At 37.4% G+C, this 27,130-nt stretch overlaps 1 protein-coding gene and 1 long non-coding RNA gene across 7 annotated transcripts; both read left to right on the top strand.

Moving 5' to 3' along the window:
* LOC149908628 (uncharacterized) lies at positions 1 to 1,234 on the top strand. Its single transcript, XR_016456733.1, has 2 exons — positions 1 to 141; positions 1,095 to 1,234. It is a non-coding gene; the product is annotated as an uncharacterized LOC149908628 (long non-coding RNA).
* On the top strand, positions 123 to 26,673 carry Syp (synaptotagmin binding cytoplasmic RNA interacting protein). Of its 6 annotated transcripts, XM_090102112.1 has the most exons (17): positions 123 to 428; positions 849 to 1,049; positions 1,280 to 1,391; positions 3,954 to 4,147; positions 6,015 to 6,142; positions 9,226 to 9,467; positions 11,285 to 11,420; positions 12,449 to 12,582; positions 12,788 to 12,859; positions 16,886 to 17,035; positions 17,621 to 17,766; positions 19,964 to 20,058; positions 22,451 to 22,593; positions 23,591 to 23,662; positions 24,789 to 24,933; positions 25,675 to 25,724; positions 25,825 to 26,673. In XM_090102112.1, the coding sequence occupies exons 3-17, from the start codon at positions 1,281 to 1,283 to the stop codon at positions 26,110 to 26,112; spliced, it is 2,106 nt and encodes a 701-aa protein (XP_089958238.1). In that variant the 5' UTR covers positions 123 to 428; positions 849 to 1,049; position 1,280; the 3' UTR covers positions 26,113 to 26,673. The 6 variants fall into 6 exon arrangements, with proteins under 6 accessions (XP_089958238.1, XP_089958237.1, XP_089958232.1 ...); XM_090102111.1 differs by lacking the exons at positions 11,285 to 11,420; positions 23,591 to 23,662; positions 25,825 to 26,673 and adding an exon at positions 11,725 to 11,860 and having other exon boundaries at positions 125 to 428; positions 19,979 to 20,058; positions 25,675 to 25,807; XM_090102106.1 differs by lacking the exons at positions 11,285 to 11,420; positions 23,591 to 23,662; positions 25,825 to 26,673 and adding an exon at positions 11,725 to 11,860 and having other exon boundaries at positions 125 to 428; positions 25,675 to 25,807.
* Positions 26,674 to 27,130: the final 457 nt, after the last annotated feature.

The raw sequence follows: 27,130 nt of genomic DNA, 5'->3' as shown, positions 1-27,130 counted from the left end.
ATGCAAGTATGCAAGCGAGCTCGGTGCGGCGACGCTGCTGCACGCCTGCACCGCCAGTTGCAACACCCTCCCCCCTTCGCTCTCGGCTTCTCGCTCGCCGCCGTCTTGCCGCAGCCGCTAGCCTGTCTCACCTCGCGGCCGGTAGCCTTGCGCGACGCGCCGCGCTCTTTCACATTCAAAATTATTCGCAACATTGCAAAAACTCTCTGTGCAATAAAAAATCTGTTATCTTTCGTCAGTTGCAATCAGCCTGGAAACACAGAGATTCTTCAACTTTATTTACAAATTTAAGTGCTTTTAAAAAGTTTGAATGCACTCCTCGTTGCATGTCCCGCGCGCGTCGTTATGAGAACCCCGTAGTCGCGGTCACGTTGACGTCGCGCGGTGCCGCCATATCTGTCTCGGTCACCAACTAGCAAAATTAATAGGTAATTATTTTCGCATACAGTGTTTGAAGTTAATTTTGATCGTTAAGTGGCAAAGTGTTATAGTGTTTTGTACCCTTTTGCGAGTCTTGTGTCGATCCAATTGGAATCTTATTGGAAATAAAGGCGCGCGCCGGCCGGTTCACACAGAGTGCAATGCAGTTGCACTCTCAACTTATTGCAGTTTCTCATTTGCCAAAGTTTTATGCGCGGAAAGTTACTAGTGTTTGTTTTTCGACACTGAAGGATATGAAATGTGTTATATAGTGATTATTCGTTAAAAGTGTTGTGTGTTATTTAATTTAAAAGACTTGTTATATACTCTGTTATTTCGGTCATTGACCGCGGAGTTTCGCATCTTCTCTAATATAAGTGTCATTGTTAGGGTTATTTTTTTTAAATACCGATTTTTTTTATTTTTAGGTAAAAATTACGTTTACATCACTAAGAATGCAATAAACCGCGCGTTCGCTTTTTAAATTTTTGTTGTACCCGGATGGAATGAGGAGTGCACAATCCCATTGTTTTACAATTTCATATGTTTGAGCATCATTTGTTTTTTTGTTTTTCGGACGGTTAGAGAGATTTCATTTTCTTCCAAAATTGCAAAAATTACAAAATAAGGTAAATATTATGTATTATTCACTTAAATTTTTTTATTAATGATAGTATTTATTGAATAAAGTTCCTAAAACTACCTAAGCGTGGCTATCTTGATATATATGACATCATCTATAGGCAAGCAGTGAGAGGACCAAATATTAAATTAGTATTAAAAAGTTTTATATAAGTGTTAAATAATAAATAAAGACTGAGTGTACAGTGAGTGTTAAAAGTATATAATAATTGTGCAGAATGGCGGAAGGCAATGGTGAAATATCCATGGAAGAGGTCCCCGGAAGGGACTCCGATGTTTGCCGAACACCAGATTACCGCAAACTCATAGAGTATGGCTTGGATCCAAAGGTGAGTTCTGAAACATATAATAATATTATACACACCTTTACTTGTATTTATCCTACATGAATAAATAACATAATAAGGTAATTTATAAAAAAAATAAATTGGCCGCTACCATCTCACATATTCATATATTATCTAAGTTCCAAGAAATTGTTGAATGAATTTACAACATAGGATTATTAGAATTGTATCAAAAAACTTACATAACTATAAATATAAATACATAATAAATAATTAGTTACTGTACATAAAATAATAACAAATTTTTAAGGTACTGAATATTTCAAAGGCTGATAGCATGGACAAAAGAACATTATTTTATATCATTACAAATGGCCTATTTCTGTTAACCTTTGAATCATTATCAGTATTTATTAAAGTCATAATTGTTTCAAAATTTGTTACTTAATTCAACTAAGAATCTTACATACAAGATTCTAATAAGAATAAAAATTTAATATCATTCAAATTGCATAGCAGTTCTTTAAGATAATTTTTTGAAAAGAAGAATATATAACAAATATTAATTTTATAATAAGAAAGGTTTTATATTATGTTATAATTATTAACAATTTAATAATTTTCAAATCAAAAGATTTCAGGTGATAAAAATCCAATAAGAAATGTACTTATTGGAAAACTTTTGTCTATAATAATTAAAGTATAAATAATGCTTTTAAAATATATTATTTAACTTAAAATTATATGTAGGTACTTGGAATATTAATTATTATTTATTATGAATGGTTTTAATTTGTGTGGAAATATGAAATTAATTAATGAAATCCAATAATAAAAATATTTAAACTTATGATGTAGGTAGTTAGGTACCTATATTAATTAGAAAAGGTTAAATATTAATATAAATTGATTTTATTTTTATGGAGTACATACATACATATACAAATAAATTTGTTCATATTCATAGAAGTATAGTAGGTATAGATAATGTATGAAAGTACATAAAACAGCAAGGCATTGTTTGAGGATTACAATAATAAACAAAGTTGTTCTTGGTAGATAAACAATGTTGCTGCCCCTTAAATTCTCCATTTCATTGTAATCATGATAATTAGTACAATAATATTATTGTAATAAGTGACCTTATAACTCTGATAATGTCCAGGTATTGATAGATATTTTCTCTTCAATGACCTTTACTATCTTTGCACAGGTAATTATTTACATAAATTATCTGGAATATTCAATCTCAAGGTTATAAATAATTGCATATTTCATGTGTTATACTTATTGTTAAAATCAATAGTCATTAAAACATAGTTAAAGGCTTCATTTGATTTCTTGTTCCAATAACATAAGTATACAGAACGTAATAAAAAGATGGTAACACGAAATTTTATTGAAACGAAATTTTAAAAATGTGAAACTGCCCTTAATTATATCTGTCCTTTCGATGTTCGTAATTAATCGAATTTGTCGTACCTATAATTGGTTGATTGTTACACTGAGCTTCTGTAATCACTTTTCATTTACTCTGCAAACTGGTTTACTGACCTTTAAGCGCCGTTTCTGTCTTGTAGAAGTGCAGAAATTTAAATTGTACCGGACGCCATGATGTCATTGCGCCTTCGAAGCCCTACGAAACTTTTGGTATGGCTTCCAAAACGCAAAGACGTGTGGGCGACCTAAGAATGCGAGATTTTCTTTAATAAATGTAATTTGCATTGTTGTTGAATTGTTTACGCTATGCTTAAAATGTTTTTAGATGGTTTTTAGGTTATGTTGATGTTTTTTGTTTTGAGATAATTTTGGAAGTTGGCGCCGTTCTTAAATTACAGTATTCATTCCACTGATGTCTTATTAGAATCACTCCAAGATCTTTGTATCCTTAGCAAATAGTGTTCTTTGATAAAGTTTAAGTTGGATAATGTACATTAAGCGCATGCTAGGGATGATCGATATTCGAAAAACATCGATGTTGACATCGATGTCATAATCGAAAGCCCGACATCGATATTCGATATTTATCGAAAACTGAACATCGATGTTGGATATCATCGATGATTTATGCAATAATAACTGACAAAAAAATAAAACACAGTGTAAAAGTTCGGAATTTATTAAGAAAGAGATCAAATGATTACATATTCCAATATTTTTTATCAATTGACTGCAGGAAGAGTAATTTTGATAAAGAAGAACCTTTTAATCTATTTCTTTGTTGATAAAAGGAACGACCGGTGCGCCCTGAATGAATGAATACGCGTTCAAAGTTCAAAATAGACTTGATTTGTGTTGTGGATGCGTTCATAAAAGACATATTTTGTTTCGTAACTTCGTAAGTTGCATTGGTCGTGTCGTGCGTGAGGCCGTGAGTTAACATCGATGTTACGATATTTTTCGTATAGCAATATCGATGTTAAAACAGCGATGTTTTTGCTTTCAACATCGATGATCATCGAACATCGATGTTCATCGAGCATCCCTAGCGCATGCTTATTTATGGGTTAGGCTAACATCAACGGCGAAAACTTACCCAACTTTTTAAAAGCCAATTGGAAGTACGGTGTTTCTGGAAACTAAGTAGATGTTATTATCTTCCAGGTAGCAGCCAAGCTTGATGATATTTATAAGACTGGAAAGCTAGCGCATGCAGAGTTGGACGAGCGTGCGTTAGATGCCTTAAAAGAATTTCCATCCGACGGTGCTTTAAGTGTTCTTGGACAATTTTTAGATTCAAATCTTGAGCATGTATCAAATAAAAGTGCTTATTTATGTGGAGTTATGAAAACCTATAGGTGAGTTGTGTATATTTTCATTTTTTTTTCTCACGCGGCAACACAATCAAAACTTTGGACGGTGGCCAAATCGCCGCTTGTATATCTGGGTCATCTTGAAAAATTGATTTGACACTTATCTCTCGCGTTACTGCGGCAGTTTAGCTTGCGATTGTGCAAATTGTGCTGCCATCTAGTTACCTTCGCCGTATTTACATAAAGAGGCTGCCGGCTGCATGCTACGATATTTTTACGTATGCATTTTATAACTATGACTCAGGTGTCTTAAGAATTTCATGAATATTCAATACCGTGTTTGCATTTTGCTTTCGTTTTCAAAGTTTCCATAATCGGCGGGTAGGTGTTGGAATTTATTAAGCTGAAGTCCTAAGATTAGATAAGGATTGGTCATTATCCTCAGAATCATGACGCATAGCGACGCATATAAAATGTATTTAGGACGTTTACTTTATAAATAATAAAATTTGCGTCGGTACTCGGTACTGCATTACGTAGAATTCGCAACTCGTTAATAGCACTCGAGTCTCGATCATACATAGTGGCTAATCAAAGTATAAATACATATTATTAAGTATCTAATAAGTGGAAAAGTAAAAGTAAACCATTCATTGATTGCTTGAATTGCTATTAAAAATTCCAAAATGCGTCTTACCTGTATGTTTAGTTGCTAAACGGATTCACTAGGGACTGATGAAAATTAAGTGATTATTACTTTTATCAAAGAGGAATACCTCTGCTCCCCTTTGAAAATTACTGTAACGCGTTTTATAGCATGTCTGATTAGAATCAAAACATTTGCTTCAAATGCTGTGGGCACTATCGAAAACCTGCAGCCACAACCTAGTTGGTTGAATCACGTGTTTTTATTAAATGAAGTGATGCACCAAAAAAATTGGATATTTGATATTACATTTTAAAGCGTTTTCTTATCAAAAGTGTCAAGGGAATGTTTTATCAATTGTTTTAGAATGAATAAATATTTAATTAAATAAAAATTAAATGCGTGAAAATTCACTGCTGGTTTTGAAAGGGATGCGATGATAACTGTTATCGTGAAAGCTTTGCTTGGAGACTCATTGAAAAGCAATATAAATTAATTTAGCGTGCGAAAAATACCAAAAAACTTTAAACAAAATTCCTCCCAAACTTTAAAGAAAATACGTCTTAACCGATTAGAGAGACTGTAACTAGTAAAAAATAAAGCAGACAATTTTCAGAAGGTTCTTATATTAATTTTTACGTCTAAAATAGATTGTAGCAATAATATAATAGTCATTAGTCACAAACAAGGAATGCCGTCGTAAAATATTGTGTAGGTATAGACTTTTTTCATTTGTTTAATACATACTAATAATTGTAACAATGAGACTATTTGCGAAACGAAGCATAACATGCCTAATCGTTCGTCACAAAAATGCTTATGATCTAAGAAAAAATGCAGTCATGCAAAAATGTACTACACACATTTTATTATATTCGTAACAACTTCCAATTTTGGCAAAATGTCAATTTGTATGACTAAATCTAAACTATAAAACTATCAATACGTGATCTCTGTGATACATGATCAGTGTTCACCCCATTAAGTAGTTTATATGAGTAATCACGTGTTTATAGATGAGATATTATTCGTCTGCAACGAGTCGTGCGAAACTTTCAAATATCGCAAGTAAACCAATCTGGAAATATCTGTTCGTACACACAGCCTTAACACCCCTACGGTACGCGCTACATATTCCTACAAATATAGCCTTAACAAAAAGTAAGGCTTAGCACGTCGCTAAGCCCTCAGGACGCTTACCTTCATAGCAATATAGACCTTAATAAAGAACAAACAAGGTATACATAAGGGTGCACGCATTTGCAGACAGAAAAGCAGAGCGGGGGTGCAGGGCGCTCCCGCGCTGGCGGCCGCGGTGCAGGCGAAGGGGCCCGACGAGGACAAGATCAAGCAGATCCTCGCAAGGACCGGATACACGTTAGACGTGACCACTGGTAAGTGAATGTTAAATGCTAATGATTATATAAAGAAGCAGTGTTTAATTTACTTTTACTGTAAACTCGCGCAGCTTCACTTCGGCATAATATGCTAATCCAGACTTAACCCTTATTCAAACGCGAGCCTGTGGAGGAGCTAACAAAAAAGTAATATACGTTCCTGGGTAATTTTGGGTCGTAGATTTCAAAAATACACACAAAAAAGGGGTTAGTGGGGGGGAAGTACCCTTTTTTCGGTGGGAAGTATATATCCCGTCATCTGTTCTCTCTTGTAAAAAGTTTGGAAAGGTGGGAACTATAGCTCCCAGTGTCCACTCCAGACATCAATATTTTAAAACACTAGTTAGTTGCCCTGACTCCACTTGTGAATTTAATGTTATCGTAAAAAATTATAAAGATCAAGTTTTTTAATAAAGGAGGTGAAAGTACTCATCAATGCAAGTTTCTTTTACTGAGGGAAGAATTCGGGAATTGAAAAATGAATGACTTCAACATAAAAATGGCCTTTTTCTAAAACAAAATAAAAACAATAGGTAAATACTAATGTATTGAGTTAAGATTTCTAATTTTCTGATCAGGAAATAACGAATAACAATAAATTAGTTGCTTATACCAACTAAAAAAGATTTTTTAGACACACAGATTTTATATACAGAATTTCCGAATGTCGTGTGCAGTAACGAACACTGGGATGATATCTTCCCACCTAAAGACTTAATTTCAATCGACTCTACCAAGGTATATACGAAAGATTCTGGGCATATTTTTACGTTTCACGCAACCGTAATATAGTCTAGTTTACATAGCTAGAACTCAAATCTACTTATCTAATTTTTTTTGAGTACTACACCAAAAACTAAAAAATAACGGTCGTTTTCGGCTGCAAAATCACGTCACCTAACTTTGACGTGTGTTTACCATGACATGTGATAATTCTCTGAAAAGTGTTTCTATGAAAAAAAGTTCTCTAAAATGTTAAGATTGCCTAGATAAATATTACATTGCATTAGGTTTAAGCATATAAAAATAAAACCGGCCAAGTGCGAGTCGGGCTCGCGCACAAAGGGTTCCGTAGCAGCAAATATAATAAATTACAGTTAAATCAACCTATCTCAAAAACTATAAGAGATACTTTGATCAAACCAAAAATCGTTGAAAGAGTTAATTAGCATGCATCACCTCTATTTTTTTTAGAATTTTATACCCCGTAGTTATAAAAATAGAGGGGGGGGGACATACTTTTTACGACTTTGAGAGCTGATATCTCAAAAACCGTTCACTTTAAGAAAAATGTTTTTTAGAAAACTTTATATCATTTTAAAAGACCTTTCCATTGATACCCCACACGGGTATGTACATCGAAAAAAAAAATTTCATCCCTCAGTTACATGTATGGGGGGCCCCACCCCCAATTCTTTTTTTTACTATTTAGTGTCATATTTTTGTAGCGGTTCATACAACACATATTCCCATCAAATTTCATCACTGTAGTACTTATAGTTTCCGAGTAAATCGGCTGTGACAGACGGACAGACGGACAGACGGACAGACGGACATGACGAAACTATAAGGGTTCCGTTTTTGCCATTTTGGCTACGGAACCCTAAAAACACGATTTACTTCAATCTGAGAGGTGGGAAGTATAGCTCCCAGCGTTTTAATAAGGGTTAAATCTGTCTACCAAATATCACACTGATCCGATCAGCTGTTTTTGCGTGAAAGAGTAACAAACATATCAATAAATAAATCTTTTCATGTGTTCATTGATTAATTTTAGGCGTGAGCTATGAGGTTATGCCTATTGTTAATTAATGAAACAAATATATTACACAATCAAATTACGTAACTGCAAGAAGGAAATTGAAAAAAAGTTACATATTGAATCTAAATAATTTAAAATGTACAAAATTGTTACAAGGTAGTAAAATAAATGATGCAGTTATGAAAATCCATTTACAATAGTGCGACGTTTGATTCATGTGATTTCTATTAAATAATGAAATAAGTTATAACTAGGGACCGTTGGAATATAAATAAAACAAGTCTAGACGATGTGCAATCTAAGTGCATCAAACTGGTTCGGCAATTGGGTTGCCGCGGACCCTTGCAATGCGCAGACATTTCATATCTTGCGTATCATTTTAATCGTTAACCGTTTTGTAACAAAGCAGAGATTTCAAGCGTTACAAGCCGCCTGGAGATAGTATTTGTAATGAAATATTATAAGCAATAACTCGTTATTACAACGCGATACGCGATATATCTCCTTTGTGCTGTTATATTGATATTTGCGACTCGCGAGGGTAGTATCGGGTGAATTTGACTTGTTTAAAGTACGCCGTAGGACATTTACTAAAGGAAATATTTAAATTTGCACATTTAAGAAACATTTTTTTTATTATGATTCTGATTCTAACAATTAGTCATTCACCAAATCATTTTCAAAACGTTTCGAGTCTCCCTTCACATCACATGAACGTCTATCAAAACAATTCAAAGAAACTAGCACTTATACCTATTACACTCCCGATCCCACTCGTCGTCGCAGGCGGCCGAGACACGTCTTGGACGACTCCGACGACGACATTACCAAAGCTAACGCACGGCTAGACTCGGCGATTGAAGCCCAACGTCGAACCAACCGCGACACCGCACACACCACAGCAGAAAGCGTACACCGTCTTCGCCGGCGAAGACGAGGTCCCTTGTTCCGCGTTCCCGCGCCCACCCGGGTGAGCGCCCGTCCGATTAGGGCCCTTCTGGCCTCCTCCACTCAAGCGACAGCTCAAGCCGAGGTTCGTGGTCCCCGTCAAGGGGGGACGCCCTTGTGCATGTCGCTACCAGGGTGAACCTTCAGTTCACCCCCGCGTCCGCGTTAAAATGTAGAAGCCCTTCTGGCTAACATTGAGAGACACCACACAAAAAAAACAAAAAAAAAAAAAAAAACCTATTACACTATACCCTAACCTATAACCTCGCTGTACAAAAATGAAATCCACCACACCACACTTCTAAACATAACCTATAACCCAAGTTATACCAAATAGGTCGTAGAATAAAGTTAGACGCGTGACCCTCAGGTCAGCGCAAGTACGGCGGGCCGCCGCCCGGCTGGGAGGGGGGCACGCCGGGCGCCGGCTGCGAGGTGTTCTGCGGCAAGATCCCCAAGGACATGTACGAGGACGAGCTGATCCCGCTGTTCGAGCGCTGCGGCACCATCTGGGACCTGCGCCTCATGATGGACCCCATGACGGGCACCAACCGCGGCTACGCGTTCGTCACGTTCACGACGCGCGACGCCACGCAGCGCGCCGTGCAGGAGGTGGGTCCCGTCTCCGTGCGAACTCTTTGCGACCCACACGCTCTGCGCACTGTTACACGTGACACGTGACACGACGACCGACTATAGTCCGCTTGCGGGAACGTTGTACTTGCAAACAATTCGTACGCCGGCAGTATTGGTGTTTTTTTCTGCAAGAGCGCAATAAATCTTAGTTTTTCATTCAAGTTTATTCGTAAATTTGTTTGATTAATTATGTTAAATAAATAGTTTAACTGTTGATAAATAAAATTTATAGCGCTAATGTTTAGAAACTTGATGTTCCACTAGTTAAGTTTTAAAGTTTGTGCGGGTAGCAAGAAATATTTGTATTTGTTAGAAGTGCTTTTTATTTTAAATCTAATTTCAGTAATATTTGTACAAGCTATTTATTTCATTAATTTATGAAATGATATAATACTATGCATTTTTTAAAATAAATAAAATTGACAATATTCCTTACTACCCGCATTTTAAACAATATTGATGTTAAAGCACTCATGTGTCTAGAAACATGACCATTTTAATTGGTAACTAAATTGTGTCTAATAATCCTTTTTCTGTCCGATTGGTGATCATAAATTGATACAAAATTCTAATTTGACATCTACTTTGCAGGTGACTCGCCGAATCTTTAAGTATATCTGTATCCCTTGAAATCACAGCACTTTAGATATCCGCATTTTGGGAATTTTGTTCATTGTAAATTTTCCTATACGAAAAGCCGTCGTCAGAATTATGATTTAATTTTTAAATTCTTTGTTTCGTAAAAAAGTTTATATCTTGTATTTTTCAACTCGAACGTAATTTTTTGCATGAAAAAAATTGTGTGCATTTCTGCCTACGGCTTTGTTTCCCTACAATCATGGAATCATCATCACAACATGAAATAGTTGTTACGTTCCTTTAGAATGATTTGCAACAAATGAGTTGATGCTAATTAAACATGTACTAGTGATAATTCCACCTCACCAAACGAAATTCCCAAAACGTGGCGACACTTGCAAAATTACTGTAGCGCTCTCATCCGCGCGTAGTTTTGCAAGACAACCATTTGCCTGACAAATGTGTACACGCACATTTGGGTGATCTAGAATTAAGCTTATATCATTTATAGCATGAGTAATATACCTCCTATAACGATCACATGCAATCTTAGCCAAGAATAATTAGCTAACAATTTGTCATGATGCATAATTAATGACTCGTTATCCTAAAAATAATCGGTTATAGGCGTGTCGGTAACACGGTTTCATGTGGTCGCATTCACCAGTAATATATACTCACTGAATTTGTGTAAATGTGCAATTATAACACCTGTAAACTGATCTAGCCTCGCTTCTCCTGAGATATCATCCCGTTCTTACTGTTGCACCTCCGTTCAATTTTAAGTTGCTTTAATTTTATTTTTTGTTACCATCACACTTTTTACTCGCTTCTTTTTATTTTCACTTCATCAAACGGTCCACTACTTACTACAGGGTTAACTTTCAATTGGCTTCAAAAAGTTCTCTCCGGCTGAGAGTTTAATACGACTCAGGCTCTCCTCTTTGCTCCGTACACTTTCGGCTTAATCATCAAAAGTACAGTTAACTCATCACGATTGGCTCTAACCGATATCATCTCACGCCTCGCGCTCGCGACTTCGCAAAATTCATCCACGACCATTCGACTATCGACCGATCATCCGACCGACTCGCCACTCGACATGCGACTCGCCACCGGCCGCCGGACACCGTCCGTCCGCTCGCGACGTTCGGCCGAACGGTTCCAAATTGATACCCATTTTTCAAAATTATTCCCTTGTTATTTTCCCACAGCTCGATAATCACGAAATAAAACCTGGGAAGACTCTGAGAATTAAGATTAGCGTACCGAATCTTCGACTTTTCGTCGGCAACATTCCCAAGTCTAAAGGCAAAGAGGAGATACTGGAAGAGTTTGGTAAATTAACAGGTAAAGTTTCAATCGAATGAATTAAAGAGTTGATAGATTTTTGGGTTGAGTGCGCGGGGCTTGGTGTGGACCGCTGAGGGTGCCCCGCTTGCGTCCCGCTTGTCCCGCTCCCCTCCCCGCCGCGCGCCGCCCCGCGCCGGCCGGCCCGCCGGCCCGCCGGCCCGCCCCCGGCCCGCCGGCCCGCCGGCCGGCCCGCCCCGGCGCGGCTCGGCGCGCGGGGTCGCGCTGCGTCCGCGCGTCTCCAGTCGCGGGGCCGCGGCCCGGCCCCGGCCATTGGCTATTCTCCCTCGAATTGTTCTTGCAGCTGAATGATTATGAAATTCGAAAGGGGAAAAAGATTGGCGTTACGGTTTCCTTTAACAATCACCGTTTATTCGTGGGGAATATCCCTAAGAATCGAGGTCGGGACGATTTGTTTGAGGAGCTTACTAGGCACGCACGTAAGTCCTTGTCGAATTCATAATAAGCGCTATTGAAGGCGGGTGCGTTTCGGGGCGAAGCGCCCGCGGCCCGCTTCGCCCTGGGACGTGGCTTGCTTCTTTCGAATAGTAGATATTATGCAAAAATAGATGATACGACGCGGCGTCACAACGTGGTAGTGTTTGCTATGGACGGTCTGCGGCATCACTGACTGAACTATTTCTGTTTTTCTTTTCTTTTTACAAAACGCATTTTCGAAATTCTTGCTTTTATCGCAATTGACCTATTTAATTTTGAATACTAAAACTGAAATTGTTTAACTCGGCGAGACCGCGACCGGTTCGGCCCATACTACCATTAGTTGCTTCGCCCCAAGAGAAGACAATTGGCCTCAACCTCGAGAAAGCTCACTGGTAATGACTGGAGAATCTCGCTGTTGTTCTCTAGACTTCTTCAGTATATGTTCTCCTAAAATATCGTTTGATTTGCTTCATATTTTGTAGCCTTTGATGTTTGAATTAAGCGATGGGTTGGAAGGGGCTTTGTAATTTTAATTTTAATGTTGCGCTGTCGTTTCGAAACTCTTTATTTGCGTTGTATGATTGCAGCTGGACTGGTAGAAGTAATAATTTATAGTTCGCCCGATGATAAGAAGAAAAATAGAGGATTTTGTTTTTTGGAATACGAGTCTCACAAGGCTGCGTCGTTAGCTAAACGTCGACTGGGCACCGGTAGAATAAAGGTGCGTTACTCTTGCTTTAATGTCCGCTTAGTCCATAGAAAAAGGACGTAAGTATAAATTATTTGTGAGTTCAAATCTTCATTTTGAATATTTATTTCGTGCTAGATATGTTTAGAATACCACCATTTTTTTCATCAAAAAAAAAAAATATATATTTTTCCGGCATATGCTATATTTCAGTATACTAATGATATCTCGTGTCCAGGTTTGGGGCTGTGATATTATAGTGGATTGGGCTGACCCTCAAGAGGAACCTGACGAACAGACCATGAGCAAAGTGAGTTAAGGCTGCAGTCTAGCAAAATTGCGTTTTCAACAAGTTATTTGACAATTTTTTCCCGGCTAATGAAATGATAAACTGAATTTTTTTTTCTTGTTTATCAATTAGTGTTATATACGCAATGCGCGTGAATTTTTTCACATTTATAAAGTTACTTTATGTTACCTTAATCAGGCCTTCAAGATAAGTCTCTTTCCCCCAAAGACATTTCGAGCTAAGTTTGTGCACTCACTACGTTGCAACCGATTACAATTTATACAATCTGATCAGCGCATTATTATCCTTATATAGTCGTTATTAAAAAGTGCTGAATACAATTTCCGAAAAACTTATGATTTTCCTAATTAGAACGTTATAAATTCATTAAATTTCCCATTTTTTGCCTTACAAAATCTATTGATAAATACTGCAAAAAGTTATTTTTTCCATTAATTTATTCGAGTTAGTTGAAGACCAATGAGTATTAATCGTTAAAAAAATTTTTTTTTTGAATTTTGATAATTCTTTAAATATTAAAAAAATATTTAAAATAATTAGGAAAAATCCTAGCGAATTTCTTTAGTCGCGCTCCTTGGGCCGGAGCGTTCTGACGTGTGCTCTACGCTCGATTTTCCTTCATACCGAAGTGAAAGTTGCTCTACTTCATTAAATTTAATATTTTTGTTAATTGATTATTTTTATCTTAGCTTTGTGCAAATATTCGTATTTTTAAACATTTGATTTCGATATGGAAAATAAACGAAAAAAATACGCGTGTAACTACTAGAAAAAAAATTATCTTCGAACATAAAATTAATGAAACCAAATAGATTGCAAAGGCGATTGGCAACAATTTCTTTATTTTACGGGGTGTCAGTAAAGGGATGTATATTTCTTTAAAACTAAAGTAAGCTCATAAATTTTCTTATTATATATTTTTTTTTGAAGTTCCAAAAATGAATAAACATTTTTGGAACTTCATTTTCGTTTCGTTTGAGAAATACGAAATATAATATAAACTTGTATTGAGAACTTGAACTTCCCAAGTTCATCCGGGGAAATCCCCATACGGGGAAAATGATTTGTTTACTCCAAAATAATTATGTCCCGAGGTGTTTTAATTTTTTCTTCTAGTCATTTTCAACGTAGCGGCATGTTGTTTGATTATTAATTTTGTAACTTAAATACAGGATGTTGGTTTTATATTCTGATCTTACAGACGCGCTGACAAATTTAGTCCGCCATTTCTAGTTTAGTCCACCAACTCTAAGTACCAATATTAAAACGAATGGATTATCATCACATCATCAAAACTCAGATGTAATGGAAGATCACAATAACATAGAAAATTCAGTGGGTGATGAGAACTAAACAAACACAAGTAACAGAGACGCGAAGAATAAAAAAAGAGGACGAAAACGATAATTCGTTGATGCTTTCCCTTTTCGACGTATTGTTAATTTGTTAGGGTACATCACCAATCTGCAAAAAACAAAACTGATGATTCCCAATAAATAAATAAATAAATATTATAGGACATTATTACACAAATCGACCTAGTCCCACAGTAAGCTCAATTAAGGCTTGTGTTGTGGGTACTAGGCGACGATAAATATAATATTTAATAAATACATATATAGATAATAAAACCCAGACCCAAGAACAAATAATTGAGTTCATCACACAAATATTTGCCCTGACCGGGGATCGAACCCGGGACCGTCGGCTCAATAGGCAGTTACATTACCACTGCGCCAACCGCGTCGTCTAATAGTCAATTGCTGATTAAAAATGAAAAACAAATAATCGACAACAGTGGTGAAAATTTGCTGATCACAATGAAACATCCTTCAGTGGTAGCAGATTTACTCATTTAAAATGTATCGGTGAACAGCGTAAAGGAGAGGAGGACAGGAAAACATTATGAATGTGGATGGTGGATTGTATACAGGGTGTAATCGTTAAGTATGTGCAGGCGATTATGACGTTATTATTGCAGGTATCAAAAAACTTTATCATCACATCATCAAAACTCAGATGTAATGGAAGATCACAATAACATAGAAAATTCAGTGGGTGATGAGAACTAAACAAACACAAGTAACAGAGACGCGAAGAATAAAAAAAGAGGACGAAAACGATAATTCGTTGATGCTTTCCCTTTTCGACGTATTGTTAATTTGTTAGGGTACATCACCAATCTGCAAAAAACAAAACTGATGATTCCCAATAAATAAATAAATAAATATTATAGGACATTATTACACAAATCGACCTAGTCCCACAGTAAGCTCAATTAAGGCTTGTGTTGTGGGTACTAGGCGACGATAAATATAATATTTAATAAATACATATATAGATAATAACACCCAGACCCAAGAACAAATAATTGAGTTCATCACACAAATATTTGCCCTGACCGGGGATCGAACCCGGGACCGTCGGCTCAATAGGCAGTTACATTACCACTGCGCCAACCGCGTCGTCTAATAGTCAATTGCTGATTAAAAATGAAAAACAAATAATCGACAACAGTGGTGAAAATTTGCTGATCACAATGAAACATCCTTCAGTGGTAGCAGATTTACTCATTTAAAATGTATCGGTGAACAGCGTAAAGGAGAGGAGGACAGGAAAACATTATGAATGTGGATGGTGGATTGTATACAGGGTGTAATCGTTAAGTATGTGCAGGCGATTATGACGTTATTATTGCAGGTATCAAAAAACTTAAAACTGATATCGAAATTACTTTACCTAATGAGCAAAATGACAATAATAACTTTTTAAAAGTATAACGAGAAATATCTAAAAAAATTACTTTATACACTCCCATATCAAAAAGGGAATTGGGACTAGTAGAAGTTAAATGTCTAATTCCGGCAAAAGACATGAATGCGGAAGATGCGGTTAAAAATAAAAAAAATAATATTTGAAATACAATGCAAAAAATAACACTTTTGAAATACAAATAAGCAGAAGTCTTTGCTGTTTGGACTGGAGTGAATCATTCGTTAAAAATAGAATATATAAAAAATTATGTAACGTTTAGGCAAAATAAAATGATGGACCATTATCAAGATTTTACATAAATTGCCTACTGTCAGAATTGATTGATTCGAGACTTCAGCATTCGATGCCCATCAAGGACCCATCCTATATCATTCAAGCGATTGAAAAAAAAAAAAGAGATAAATCCAGTGCAACCGATAAAACATCAGAATGCTAGCAAAATATTTATTATGTTTATCAATATAAATCTATATATTATACATAATATAATAAATCTGTAGAAGACGCGAAGACCGACATCCGCGCGGACGGAGTCGCGGGCGGAAGCTAGTCAGAAATAAATATCTTTTGTTTTCATTTGCGTATTTTTCTATTTTATAATTTTTTAACACAAACATTACATTTTTTTATTATATACAAAATTTGTTTATCCGTTTTATTAGTTAGACTGAACAACTTTCACTAAGAAACTTAGGTCGAAAAAAATGTATAGAGTTATGCATTTTGTATGGAAAGCTTATTTTTTTTATATTTCGTCCAAATTTCTTTGTAAAAGTTGATCAGTTATATAAACATGAAGTTGAAGATATCAATAGAAAGTATTCGCAAATTTTGTGTACTGATAAAAAAAATTACCCGGTGTAATTTTCACGAAAATTGTTTCAAATTGTCATTTTTGGTACTTATTACGAATATTAAATTATGCATACGAATGATTTAATTTTTAAAAATTAAGTGGAGCAACTTTCCCTTAGTACATTTGTATTATTTACATATAGGATGACAGGATGCATTTGTTTGCACTACTAGACCAAGCCCTTAAATGTAATTTTTTGTCGTTTTTTGCTTGAAAAGCTTGAAATATACCTACTTCGAAAATTCTGTTAGCAAATTCTAGTAGGAGCAGATATTTTTAGCAGCATGTTTACAAAATAGTTGGTAAAAGGTTCTTTTTGATCAAATTTCCAGATAAAGCAGGATTTTTTTAATAATTAAAAATATTTTTATCTAATATTTTGATTTGTGAAACAGGTAAAGGTGTTATATGTACGGAACCTGACTCAAGAGATAACGGAGGAGGCGCTGAAGGAGGAGTTTGAACGTTACGGGACCGTCGAGCGAGTTAAGAAGATTAAGGATTACGCGTTTGTGCATTTTGAAGACCGAGACTGTGCTGTTAAGGTGTGTATCTATTCATATACGCTTTTTAATATAATGTCTTCTTAAACTGTGTATTGTTTATTTTTTAAAGCAAGGGTATTTTAACGACTGGGATTGGCCAACTTAAAGACTTTATCGATCATAGTTCCTTGTAGGACACACTATATTGTACGATATTGAAAATAATTATTATGACCTAAGACCTGATACCCGTGGCCATACCATATTCAATAAATTCATGTTAGTGGCCGCTATCAAGACAGTAAAAATCTTGAGAGAGTTCTTAAGCATTTAAGCGCAGGCAAAATTCGTTAGTTTTTGCGTGAGGGTGTAGGATACTATCCATCCATCCATCCTATCAAACTTTCAAGATTAAAGGTAGGATTTGCACAAAATGAAAATTTAGACCGAGTAGGCAGTGGAGTTTGCAAAAAAATGTGGCATGTCAGAATTCCTTGTAAGTTTAATAGATACTGCTTTCCGAATCGATAGATGTATCGAATAAATGTTAAAAATATGTAATGACGATTCGAAAGTGCTTCTAAAAGAAGTCTAATTGAATAAATAAATGTTTGAGTTTGAGTTCGGACTATTTTTGGTACGCAGGCGATGCAAGAGCTGGACGGCAAGGAGATGGGCGGCGCGCGGCTCGAGGTGTCGCTGGCCAAGCCGCCGTCCGACAAGAAGAAGAAGGAGGAGATCCTGCGCGCGCGCGAGCGGCGCATGACGCAGATGATCTACGGCCGTGGCGGGTAAGGGTCAACTGATTTTGCTTTTTGAAGTGAAAACTTCTTTAGCGGCGTTGGGTATAAAATCTTAAACTCGCGTCAGGACACGTGGCCTGATTGAAAAAGCGTAAGATGGATTTTTTTTAGCCCTTATATTCCATGCGTAAGACGGATACCATTCCAAAATATCAAACACGCTGAACGTTAATAATCAAGTTTTCACTTCTGCCGGCACTCCCGGAGTGCAACCCGTCTTTTTTTTGTTTCGTCTAGGTGGCTAGGACTGTCGTGTGATAGACGGTTGCTGAATAGGATACTTGAAAAAAATTTTTTTTTGAAAATTCATTTATTTGTAAAAATACGTTTACTTGTACCGTTTAAATAATTAAAATTAACAATACAGTGGTAAATGAATATATCAGTGCTTTTAGAATCTAAGGACAAAAAAAATTTTTGAAAAATGTTTTAGAAATTAGAAGTAACTAAATGTGTGTAATTTTTTTTTGTAAAATATATTTTCGCAAATACTTAGTGATTTTGTTTTAAGGAAATAGGTTTCGGACCGCCTAGTGATTTTGTTTTTGAAATATGAGCTCATGGTTTAGGTTTCGCGCTGCCTAGTGATAACATTATTTTTTTTTCGTAAAAAAAAATTAAAAATGAGTCTAATCTATAATATAAAAATGAATCGCAAAATGTGTTGGTAAGCGCATAACTCGAGAACGGCTGAACCGATTTCGATAATTCTTTTTGCACGCCTCATAAGCGAAGCGTTGAGGTGGGTACTACTGTCACTTCGCGCAAAACATCTGATTTTTCAAACTTAAAATGTCTTTATGTATCATACATTGCACTTGTAAGATAATACATACACACACATATTAAGAAAAAACACTATTTTTAACGTTCATGATATTTTTGATGTCATTTTTGTTATTTAAACTAGTTAAAAAACAGTTTAAAAAAGTTCTGTCTTGGACGTCCGTGTGTCTGTATGTGCGGATCCTTTTTCTTGTTAACACGATAGCGACCGAAATACTTTACTAATCGAGTCTTTTTTTTTCTCTTACGCTTGAGTATGCTCAGGAATAGAACCCTTTCATTTTTCAGGGTCTGATTCGATGTGGTTTAATTGTTATTAAATAAACAAAAATAATAATTAATAAATATTTATTAAAAAAAAATTATGAGGCGTGCACTTTTGGATTTTCCAAATTATTTTATTATATTCCTTGCAGTACGAGGATGGTTTTTATGTAGAGAAAACGTAAATATGTACCACGGGCGAAGCCGGGGCGGACCGCTAGTCTAATAATAAATATTCAAAAAATTGTCAAATAAAATGTTTTAAATGAAATATTATAATCGGTATTTTGTATTTTGGTTTGAATTGAACAAGTACTTTCGTGCTGTGAATAGCGAGCGGTTTTGCTATTGACCTATTGAATTGCGTCGTGAGAACGTTTAATAAATGACGCACACGCCCTTTTAAGACGAGAATTGTATATTTAAATATATATGTTCTTTATAAAGAAAAGTTCCTGTTTCTTTGATGTAATGTTTTATGTGGCCGTATTTTAACTGTTTTCGATTATTATTAAAGCTCAAATACTATTTCTTTTTAATAATTTTAAAACAGTATGAAATGAAATTCAAACAGTATTTTTATTTTGGTCCTTCGAGTCCGTTGATTTGCTTTGTTTTATGTTTAATAGTAATTTTTGCATTATTTAATTTCTATTTGCTGTTTTACTATATGTATTTTTTTTTTCATTTATTTGCATAATTTTAATGGAGCTGCGTGTCGCCGGTTTTTTTTACTTTGGCTACTTTCATTTTATTTGCGCTTCAAAATTATAATACAAGCTATAAAAATATATCTAGGAAAAACTTTAATGCCAAATTATGAAAATCTTTGAGTATAAACGGTTGGCAATACCAAACATTGGTATTTTTATTTTTTATACTGGCTTCAAAATTATCAAAATCTTTTTTGTTTAAAAATACGATACATTGGTGTACATTTTTTTTTATTTTCGACGCAACACACTAAAAATGTTCATACGCATAAAGCGATACATTGGTCTATTTATTTTTCAAAAATGTTCGATGAAACACACTCTTAAATATTTTGACGCACATATTGCGTACTCGTGTCCGGCGGTGCGCACCTCCACGCGGCTCCGTGTCGTGTGTGTAACGTGTCGCTGTGTAATGTCAGATTTGATTGGTGCAGCTGCTCGCCGGTGCACGGCGCGCTGCGCGGCCGCACGCCGCAGCCGGCGCCGCGCCCGCCGCAGGCCCGCGGCGACTACGGTCAGTATACCACACACGTACACGTACACGTACACCGTACATCATACCGCAACACGCCGTACATACTATACACACGTAACACATAGACGCCCATGACATCGCGACCACGTGCGACATGCACGTACACGTACACCGTACATCATACCGCAACACGTCGTACATACTATACACACGTAACACATAGACGCTCATGACATCGCAACCATGTGCGAAATGCACGTACACGTACACCGTACATCATACATCCTACCGCAACACATCGTACACACTATACACACGTAACACACAGATGCTCATGACATTACACACATTAGTATAAAACTAGATATAAAACATACATTAACACCCTCATCACATCGCGACAAGCACACATAGTATATAAAATATACATATAAACTCTAGCATCACACTGCGATATGCCGTATGCGTCACTAGACTGTAATCAATAGCCACCATTCTAAACATCATGTAAACACATTACACAGAAATGTACTCGACGCTAAGCAATACATGCATCATGCGAATGTGTCATCATGATGATATATATTACACTCGCTAACTCACACTCACTCACACACAAACGAACACAAAATTCACTTCGTGACACTTATCCATGAAAGCGTCCATATAGATAATATCATCCTAATGTAAGTGGTTGACAAAGGTAAAATACACACATTCACATACGTACGTAATGCATAGAAGATACAATAAATACTTTTCATAGCACGCGTTCGATTATGACATAACACATGCACACCAAGTAATCAATGTAGGTCCCAAATACTCAATACCTTTAATTTAGTTGGCCCTTATTTTTATATCCTTTTCGTCTATATATGACGGCTCTACAACTACCCTCACTTAAATTTATTGACGTGCTTCATCGTTATCAGGGTAATTAGAACCTGATTATAAGTTCAGACAAATTTAAAAACGTGTGACACAGAAATGTTTTAATGTCTTCGCTGTATAATGATTAATGTCTTAATTCCATAACTGTTTTTTTCTTCTTCACAAACAAAAAAAGAAAAAAAATGTTGTGTGGTTTTATGAAACCACGGTAAAAGTGAAACTGTTCGAACGGTTCCGAATACTGCTTTGTGTAGCGCATGTCGCGTGTATCGCGGCTGCCGAGTAGGTATACCTACTCGGCAGCCGACCGACACGCGACATGCGCTACACAGACCAAAAAGTTTGAGACGATGTAATAAAAGTTTCACTTTAAAAAAAACACACGTACCCAATGCAATACATACACGCCAAAATGGACAAATACACGCGATACAAATTTTCACACTTCATGCTAAATACACAGAAACACATTTAACAAAGAGTAGAACCTTTTATGAGGACGAATTTTAAGATATTTTCGAAATAAATAAAAGCTGGAAAAGGTTCTCACTCTCAATCTCTTTTATTCCTCACAAATTCTGTGGCAAAAATCAATGTATAAACGAAGGTAGGTTGCTTTTTTAATTTTCAGAAGATAAATCCATTCTTTTTTTGTTATCATACATTAAAAAATAATCTCATACTAATGCATTATGTTTCGGGAAACTGTGTAAATGATAAGTACTACAGGATACATTGGATATTACAGGGTTATCATTTGTACTCCCGCAAAAAATCAACTTACCTTCAAATTGTTGCACAGAATTGTCGGCACTTGGGTGAAGAAGGTGTTAAAGTTGAATTTCCCTTGTTCACCCACACGTACATGTTGTAACAATGTGATCACGGTGTGGTCTACGCGCACACTTGCAAACTGCTACTTATCCCTTACTAACAAAATGTTTTGACAATATACTCTAATATTTTAGGGAATTTGAGTTCACTGTGCCATCGTTCCATTAGATTGTATTGTCGAAACTTACAAATCTAAACGCTAAATAGGCTAGTATTAAGAAGCTAGGATTAGGTTCTGCATGGTTTCGGAAAAATTGTAGAAAAGTCGTTAATTATATGAAGCGTAAACAGGGCTCCATATTGTTCTAATGTAATAACAACCCTAACAAACTCGACTGCATGCATACATTGTTTACTATCGTTCATTCGCAAAACGAGGTCTACGGTGTCTAATCGATCATTATGTTTACATCGCTTTCAGTCAAGGTTTTATGGTGGTGGGACATATCGACAGACGTGGATACCATCCCCATTCAAAATTGTCATAACTCAAGATTAATAAATAGATTTGGCGATGCATGTTGTTTTCGTGTGTCCGATACGCTTGACGCGTAAAGGTGTGTTGAGCTAAGGAAGCTGGAGACGTTTGAGCCGACCCCTTGCGATCCGTACGCGGTGCGGCAGGTCGCCCTCGTCCACGGTAGCTTGTAAGTTAGCGTTAGTTTAGCTTAGCCTCTAAAAGGCCTGTGTTGTGTGTTTATAGATTATGATTACGACTATTACGGGTACGGGGATTACCGAGGTGGCTACAATGAGCCATTTTACCGGTACGATGAGTTCTATTTTGATTACGCGGGGCCACCGCAACCGTCCGCCGTCCGCCAGCCTCCCAACAGAGCGCAACCGGTGGGTCCCTCACACACTAACTAATATATTATTTTACTAGTCACTAGACGCTGTACTCATCATCCGTTCGGTTTTTGATTTGCAAAATTTTTTTTTATCATCTATCTTCTTCACTTTTGGTTTTTTTTATTTTTTTTGGTTGAATCCCATCCTAGAATGGAGTCAGTGACTCGGTAAAGACGGTAGTGTGTAGGCCTGACGGTGGTGATCGATATTGGCGACGGTGCGCGGGGCCGCGCGCGGCGAGCGGCCCGCGCGCGGCCCCGCGCGGTGGGCCGTACCAGTGGAGCCGTCAGCCTTGAGCCGAGCGCTTTGTTGCACGCATCCAAAGCAAACTCGACACGTTGCATTTCGAGGGCGGCACTACCCGTTCTTGAAATGTAACCCGGCAAGTTTGTTCTTGGATGTTACTGTAACAGAGTTCGCAGTTGACGTACCCCACTAGATGTAAAGTCCATAACGCGATCGAGACGGCGCAAACCGGGCATGGACAGTGCCGGAGTGGCAGCGGCCGATCGCACCATCAGGTCTGCACGGCTGAGGCCACTCCGACGAAGGCTAACGCATTTTTTGCTTTGCACGATAAGATTGCTCGCTGACCCGATATTCCAAATTACCTCATTTAATCAAAATTGGAAGAACTTTAAGTGTCAAGTTTGACGATCATACAATAGTTGCGTGAATAGCTAGCTGTATAGTAAATATTTCACATCAGATATTTTAAAACTCAATACCTCTAAAACTCTGAAGCGAATTTAAAATTGTTCAATAATGCGTTAGCCTCCAGCCCGTCACCCCACACATTTCGGTTGCCATTAGACATTTCGCCTCGCTTAACATCATCCAGCGCTTGTCTCCCCATGTAGCGCTTCGCCCCGCTTTGTTACTAACCCGTTAACACGCTCGGAGCTTGGCCCCCCGCATCCCCTGAATGTCGAGATCGAAATGCTCGAGTAGACGAATTTATCGAAGATATTGACACGCTTGGTAACCTCAGGACGACGATGTCGCTATCGGGCCCAACACGCTTTACTACGATATAGCCGGAGGCATTCAGGTACCAAACGATGTATGTCGTATCGATGTCTATATCACGTGTTAATGAAGATGGCGGCTCAATGCTCGATCTGTCGTCATGCTAGAATTCTTGCTAGACCAGTGCGCGTTATTTAAAATATGTTATTAGTTTCACATTTCATCCATAGTTCGTAAGGAAGTTCGTATTCATTGAACAAAATTAAAACACTCGAAGATGAACAAGCTCTGAGCCAATAATTCTAGCTTCAAATAGTTGGGAACGACATTGGGCTCGAACATCTTTATTCACACTTATTATATGTCTAGTAGTTAGTATGTAGGACAGCAGCTTGTAGGTACCTGATTGTTCTTCAGTTGCATAATGCATTATACAACGCAGAATTACGAAGCATGTTGACTGACATGGCACATTCTTACATTTTGCTTTGTTTTATTCCTTTGAGTAAAATGGAGAATGTCGCATTGTACACATACGTAGTAGTCGATTAGTTGTTAAGCATTGTCATATTTAGATATGACGGTACATTAGAATAGTGATAGTAATTAGATGTAGGTCAGAATTTCTTATTTAATTTCAATATACGCTGCATGGCGTAAAATAGTATGTGAAACATCTACAGTCACCTCTGTAGCCATGTAGTTAGTGACACCATAAAAGTGGGTGACTGTGGATGTTTGCTTTGCGCTCACGTCGCACCCAATGTGCCCAATATCACGTTCAAACTGAGACAACTGTCCTGTATCTAAATCGAAAGGAATATTAAATAATTGGCGGTACTTGGCAAAAATTATCAGAGATAAAATAAAAATGGTAGGGCACTTATTTGCTGAAGTCAATTTTATGTGAAGCTATAATCGGGGAGATTACATTTTTTTCGGAAGTTACCCTTTTTGCATACCTTGCAATTTTTTCCAAAATGTATGAGCAGTATCAAAAGCGCGTTAAAACCAAGAAGCTTATATCTAATGCACTGGAGATTGCACTATGACCATTAACTTGTAACAAGAAAATATGACGTTGAATGAATGTTCATACTGAAATCTGCAGTGTAATATATATAAGCTTCTTGGTTAAAACCGAGACAGTTGTGTCGGATTATCCGTGTATATCGGGCCGGGGTGAGGTGCGAGCGGTGTGCTCACGTGTCGGTGCGCAGGGGGCTGGGTCATGTGGGACCAGCGCGCGCTGGGCGCGGCGCGGGGCCGCGGCTGGGGCCCGTGGTGGTGCACGTCGCGCCGCTCGTGGCCGCCGCACGCCCAGCGCCATGCGTGGCAACCCGCGCGCCAAGCCAAGTTTACCAGGTGAGTCCCACCACGTAGGTGCATAGATAGTAGGTGTTGAGTTATAAAGATTTTGTGTTTTCAGAACTCACCTAAACTGAATTTGTTTTTGAGGATCCGAAAAGAAGGTAGAATGAAGAAAAAATATGTAGATGTATTCGGTTTGTTTAAGATTTTAGACAGTTAGTTTTTTGTTTAGGTGGATTCTGAAGGACAAGATGCTCATCCAAACTGTGTGTACTGTATTTGGAGCACCATATCTTCTAAAATACTTGCGTATCTTCTAATTTAGACTTGTAATTGTGATATTTTCTGTGAAATTGTATCCCAATCAGGAATCGAACCCAAAAAATGTTGTCAATAATCGTTTCCATTAAAGGCATTTACTTAACCAGCTGCTCCATTATAATCCTATTTCCTACTATCCATATCCATAATTTCAGAAGTTTTCATTTCAAAATCAACTTAGAGACAGCTATTGAACAAAAATCACGCTTTCGTTTCAGCGTGTTTGATGGTTTGCGTGTAATCTGGACTATATTTATATCGGTAACTACCCTTCCATGATCCTGTTCCTTCTGCCTTTCCTGTAGATCGTTCGTAGTATAGAACCTCATATCCTCATATTATAGAAATATTTGTAGTTGGATGAAACAAGTCACTAGAACATCATTTTAGCAACATGAACTCTAGCAGTAGTATCCATGATCACGAGTATGTGTATATCATATTGGTTGCGGTAACGGTTGCGGTGTGCGGCAGGTAAACGTAAACTGGACGGGGGTCACCAGAACAATGGGGGGGAGAGCAAGCGGCGGCTGGGCGCGGGCGGCGCGGCGGCGTGCGGCTGGGGCGAGGCGGACGGCGGGAGCTAGCCGCGCCCCCCGCGCCCCGCCCGCGCCCCGCGCCCGCCCGCGCCCCGCACGCGCCCGCGAGCCCCTGTCCCGGAGACACGACAAGCTGCGCAGGGGAGCCCCTCGCGGGCGCCGCGCGCCGCGCGCTCGCCGACACCCCCCCGGAAGTCAGCAAGGAGGGCCGTTCCACTTTTTCTATGTATCGTGTTTTTTATTTGATTTTCACGTTTTCGATTTTGTATCGCGACGATTCCGTAAAAATCTTAAAGTAGGACGTTATGAAATGTTTCGGACGCGAGTCTCCCGTTGCGCTCGCGTTTTCGTCGTATTAGCCGTATATATTTAATATATACTTATTTTTGTAAGGGCGCGCGGCCGCGGTTGCCTGTTTGCGGTCGCGCGTCGGGTCGCAGACCCGTCGACTGTCTGTTTTTTTTTAATACATGTTATTCGATATATTTTATTCCTGCGAACGCATTTTGCGATGTGATGTGTATTTTAGCAGTAATTATTATATTATAAGGAGTTTGACTGTTGTTTTTTGACATACTTACAACTTAGGATACACGAGAATGAATTGTAGACGAATGGAATGAACCCGACGACTCAATTATTACGGCTAAAATAGTAACACCTTGTAATCGATAACATTTCCCAACTGTGTTCCTGCTTTAGTTTTTTGCTTTATTTTATTACATATTTCCCTTTAAAATACATTAGTGTGAAGAAGTAGTTATTGTAAAGTTCAGGATTTCTGCAATGTTTATTATCGATGTACTGTAACTAAACGTTTATTTTTTGTATTTCGACCACATAGCATGTCCATACTGTTAGAGCTCTGACTTGTATCAATCTTGTATCAGTTTAATATGTGGAATAAATTTGCAAAACTGTGTTTGCCTTATTATCTTTTTTGTTTCCTTTCTCTTGTTAGTTGCCAAATAAAGAATAATGATAAACTTTTTTTTATTCAAGAAAATCATGTCGTTTCCTGTTTTTGTTTTATTGAATTTTATGAAATACCTAAGTCCTTACAATTTGACAAGAATTAAGAATACATGGTGCAATGGCAAATGGTCTAAGATCCGAACATAATAGACTACAGGCCCATGTTGAAAAAATTATGGGTCATTTGACCCACCACCTGACCTATCTAGAATGATATAAGAGCATAAAATAAAAACATTCAGCACTATGACGTCACTTGTAAGCTGTCCACCTGAGTGCAGATGAGAATTCGAAGGTTCAGGTAGAGATTTTCTCCCCTTGTCTCCATGATTTTTGTACGGCGTTGCGGAATAATGGCTTAAAAGCAGTATAGAAATAGTATGACACAGATGCCGTACAAAAATGGTGGTCCACAA

Source organism: Colias eurytheme, chromosome 5 (assembly GCF_061535395.1).
Source record: "Colias eurytheme isolate Ceu_HAF_F1 chromosome 5, ilColEury1 Martin Lab GWU primary, whole genome shotgun sequence".
NCBI classification, from domain to species: Eukaryota; Metazoa; Arthropoda; class Insecta; order Lepidoptera; family Pieridae; genus Colias; species Colias eurytheme.
This window is presented reverse-complemented; position numbering and strand designations above follow the sequence as displayed.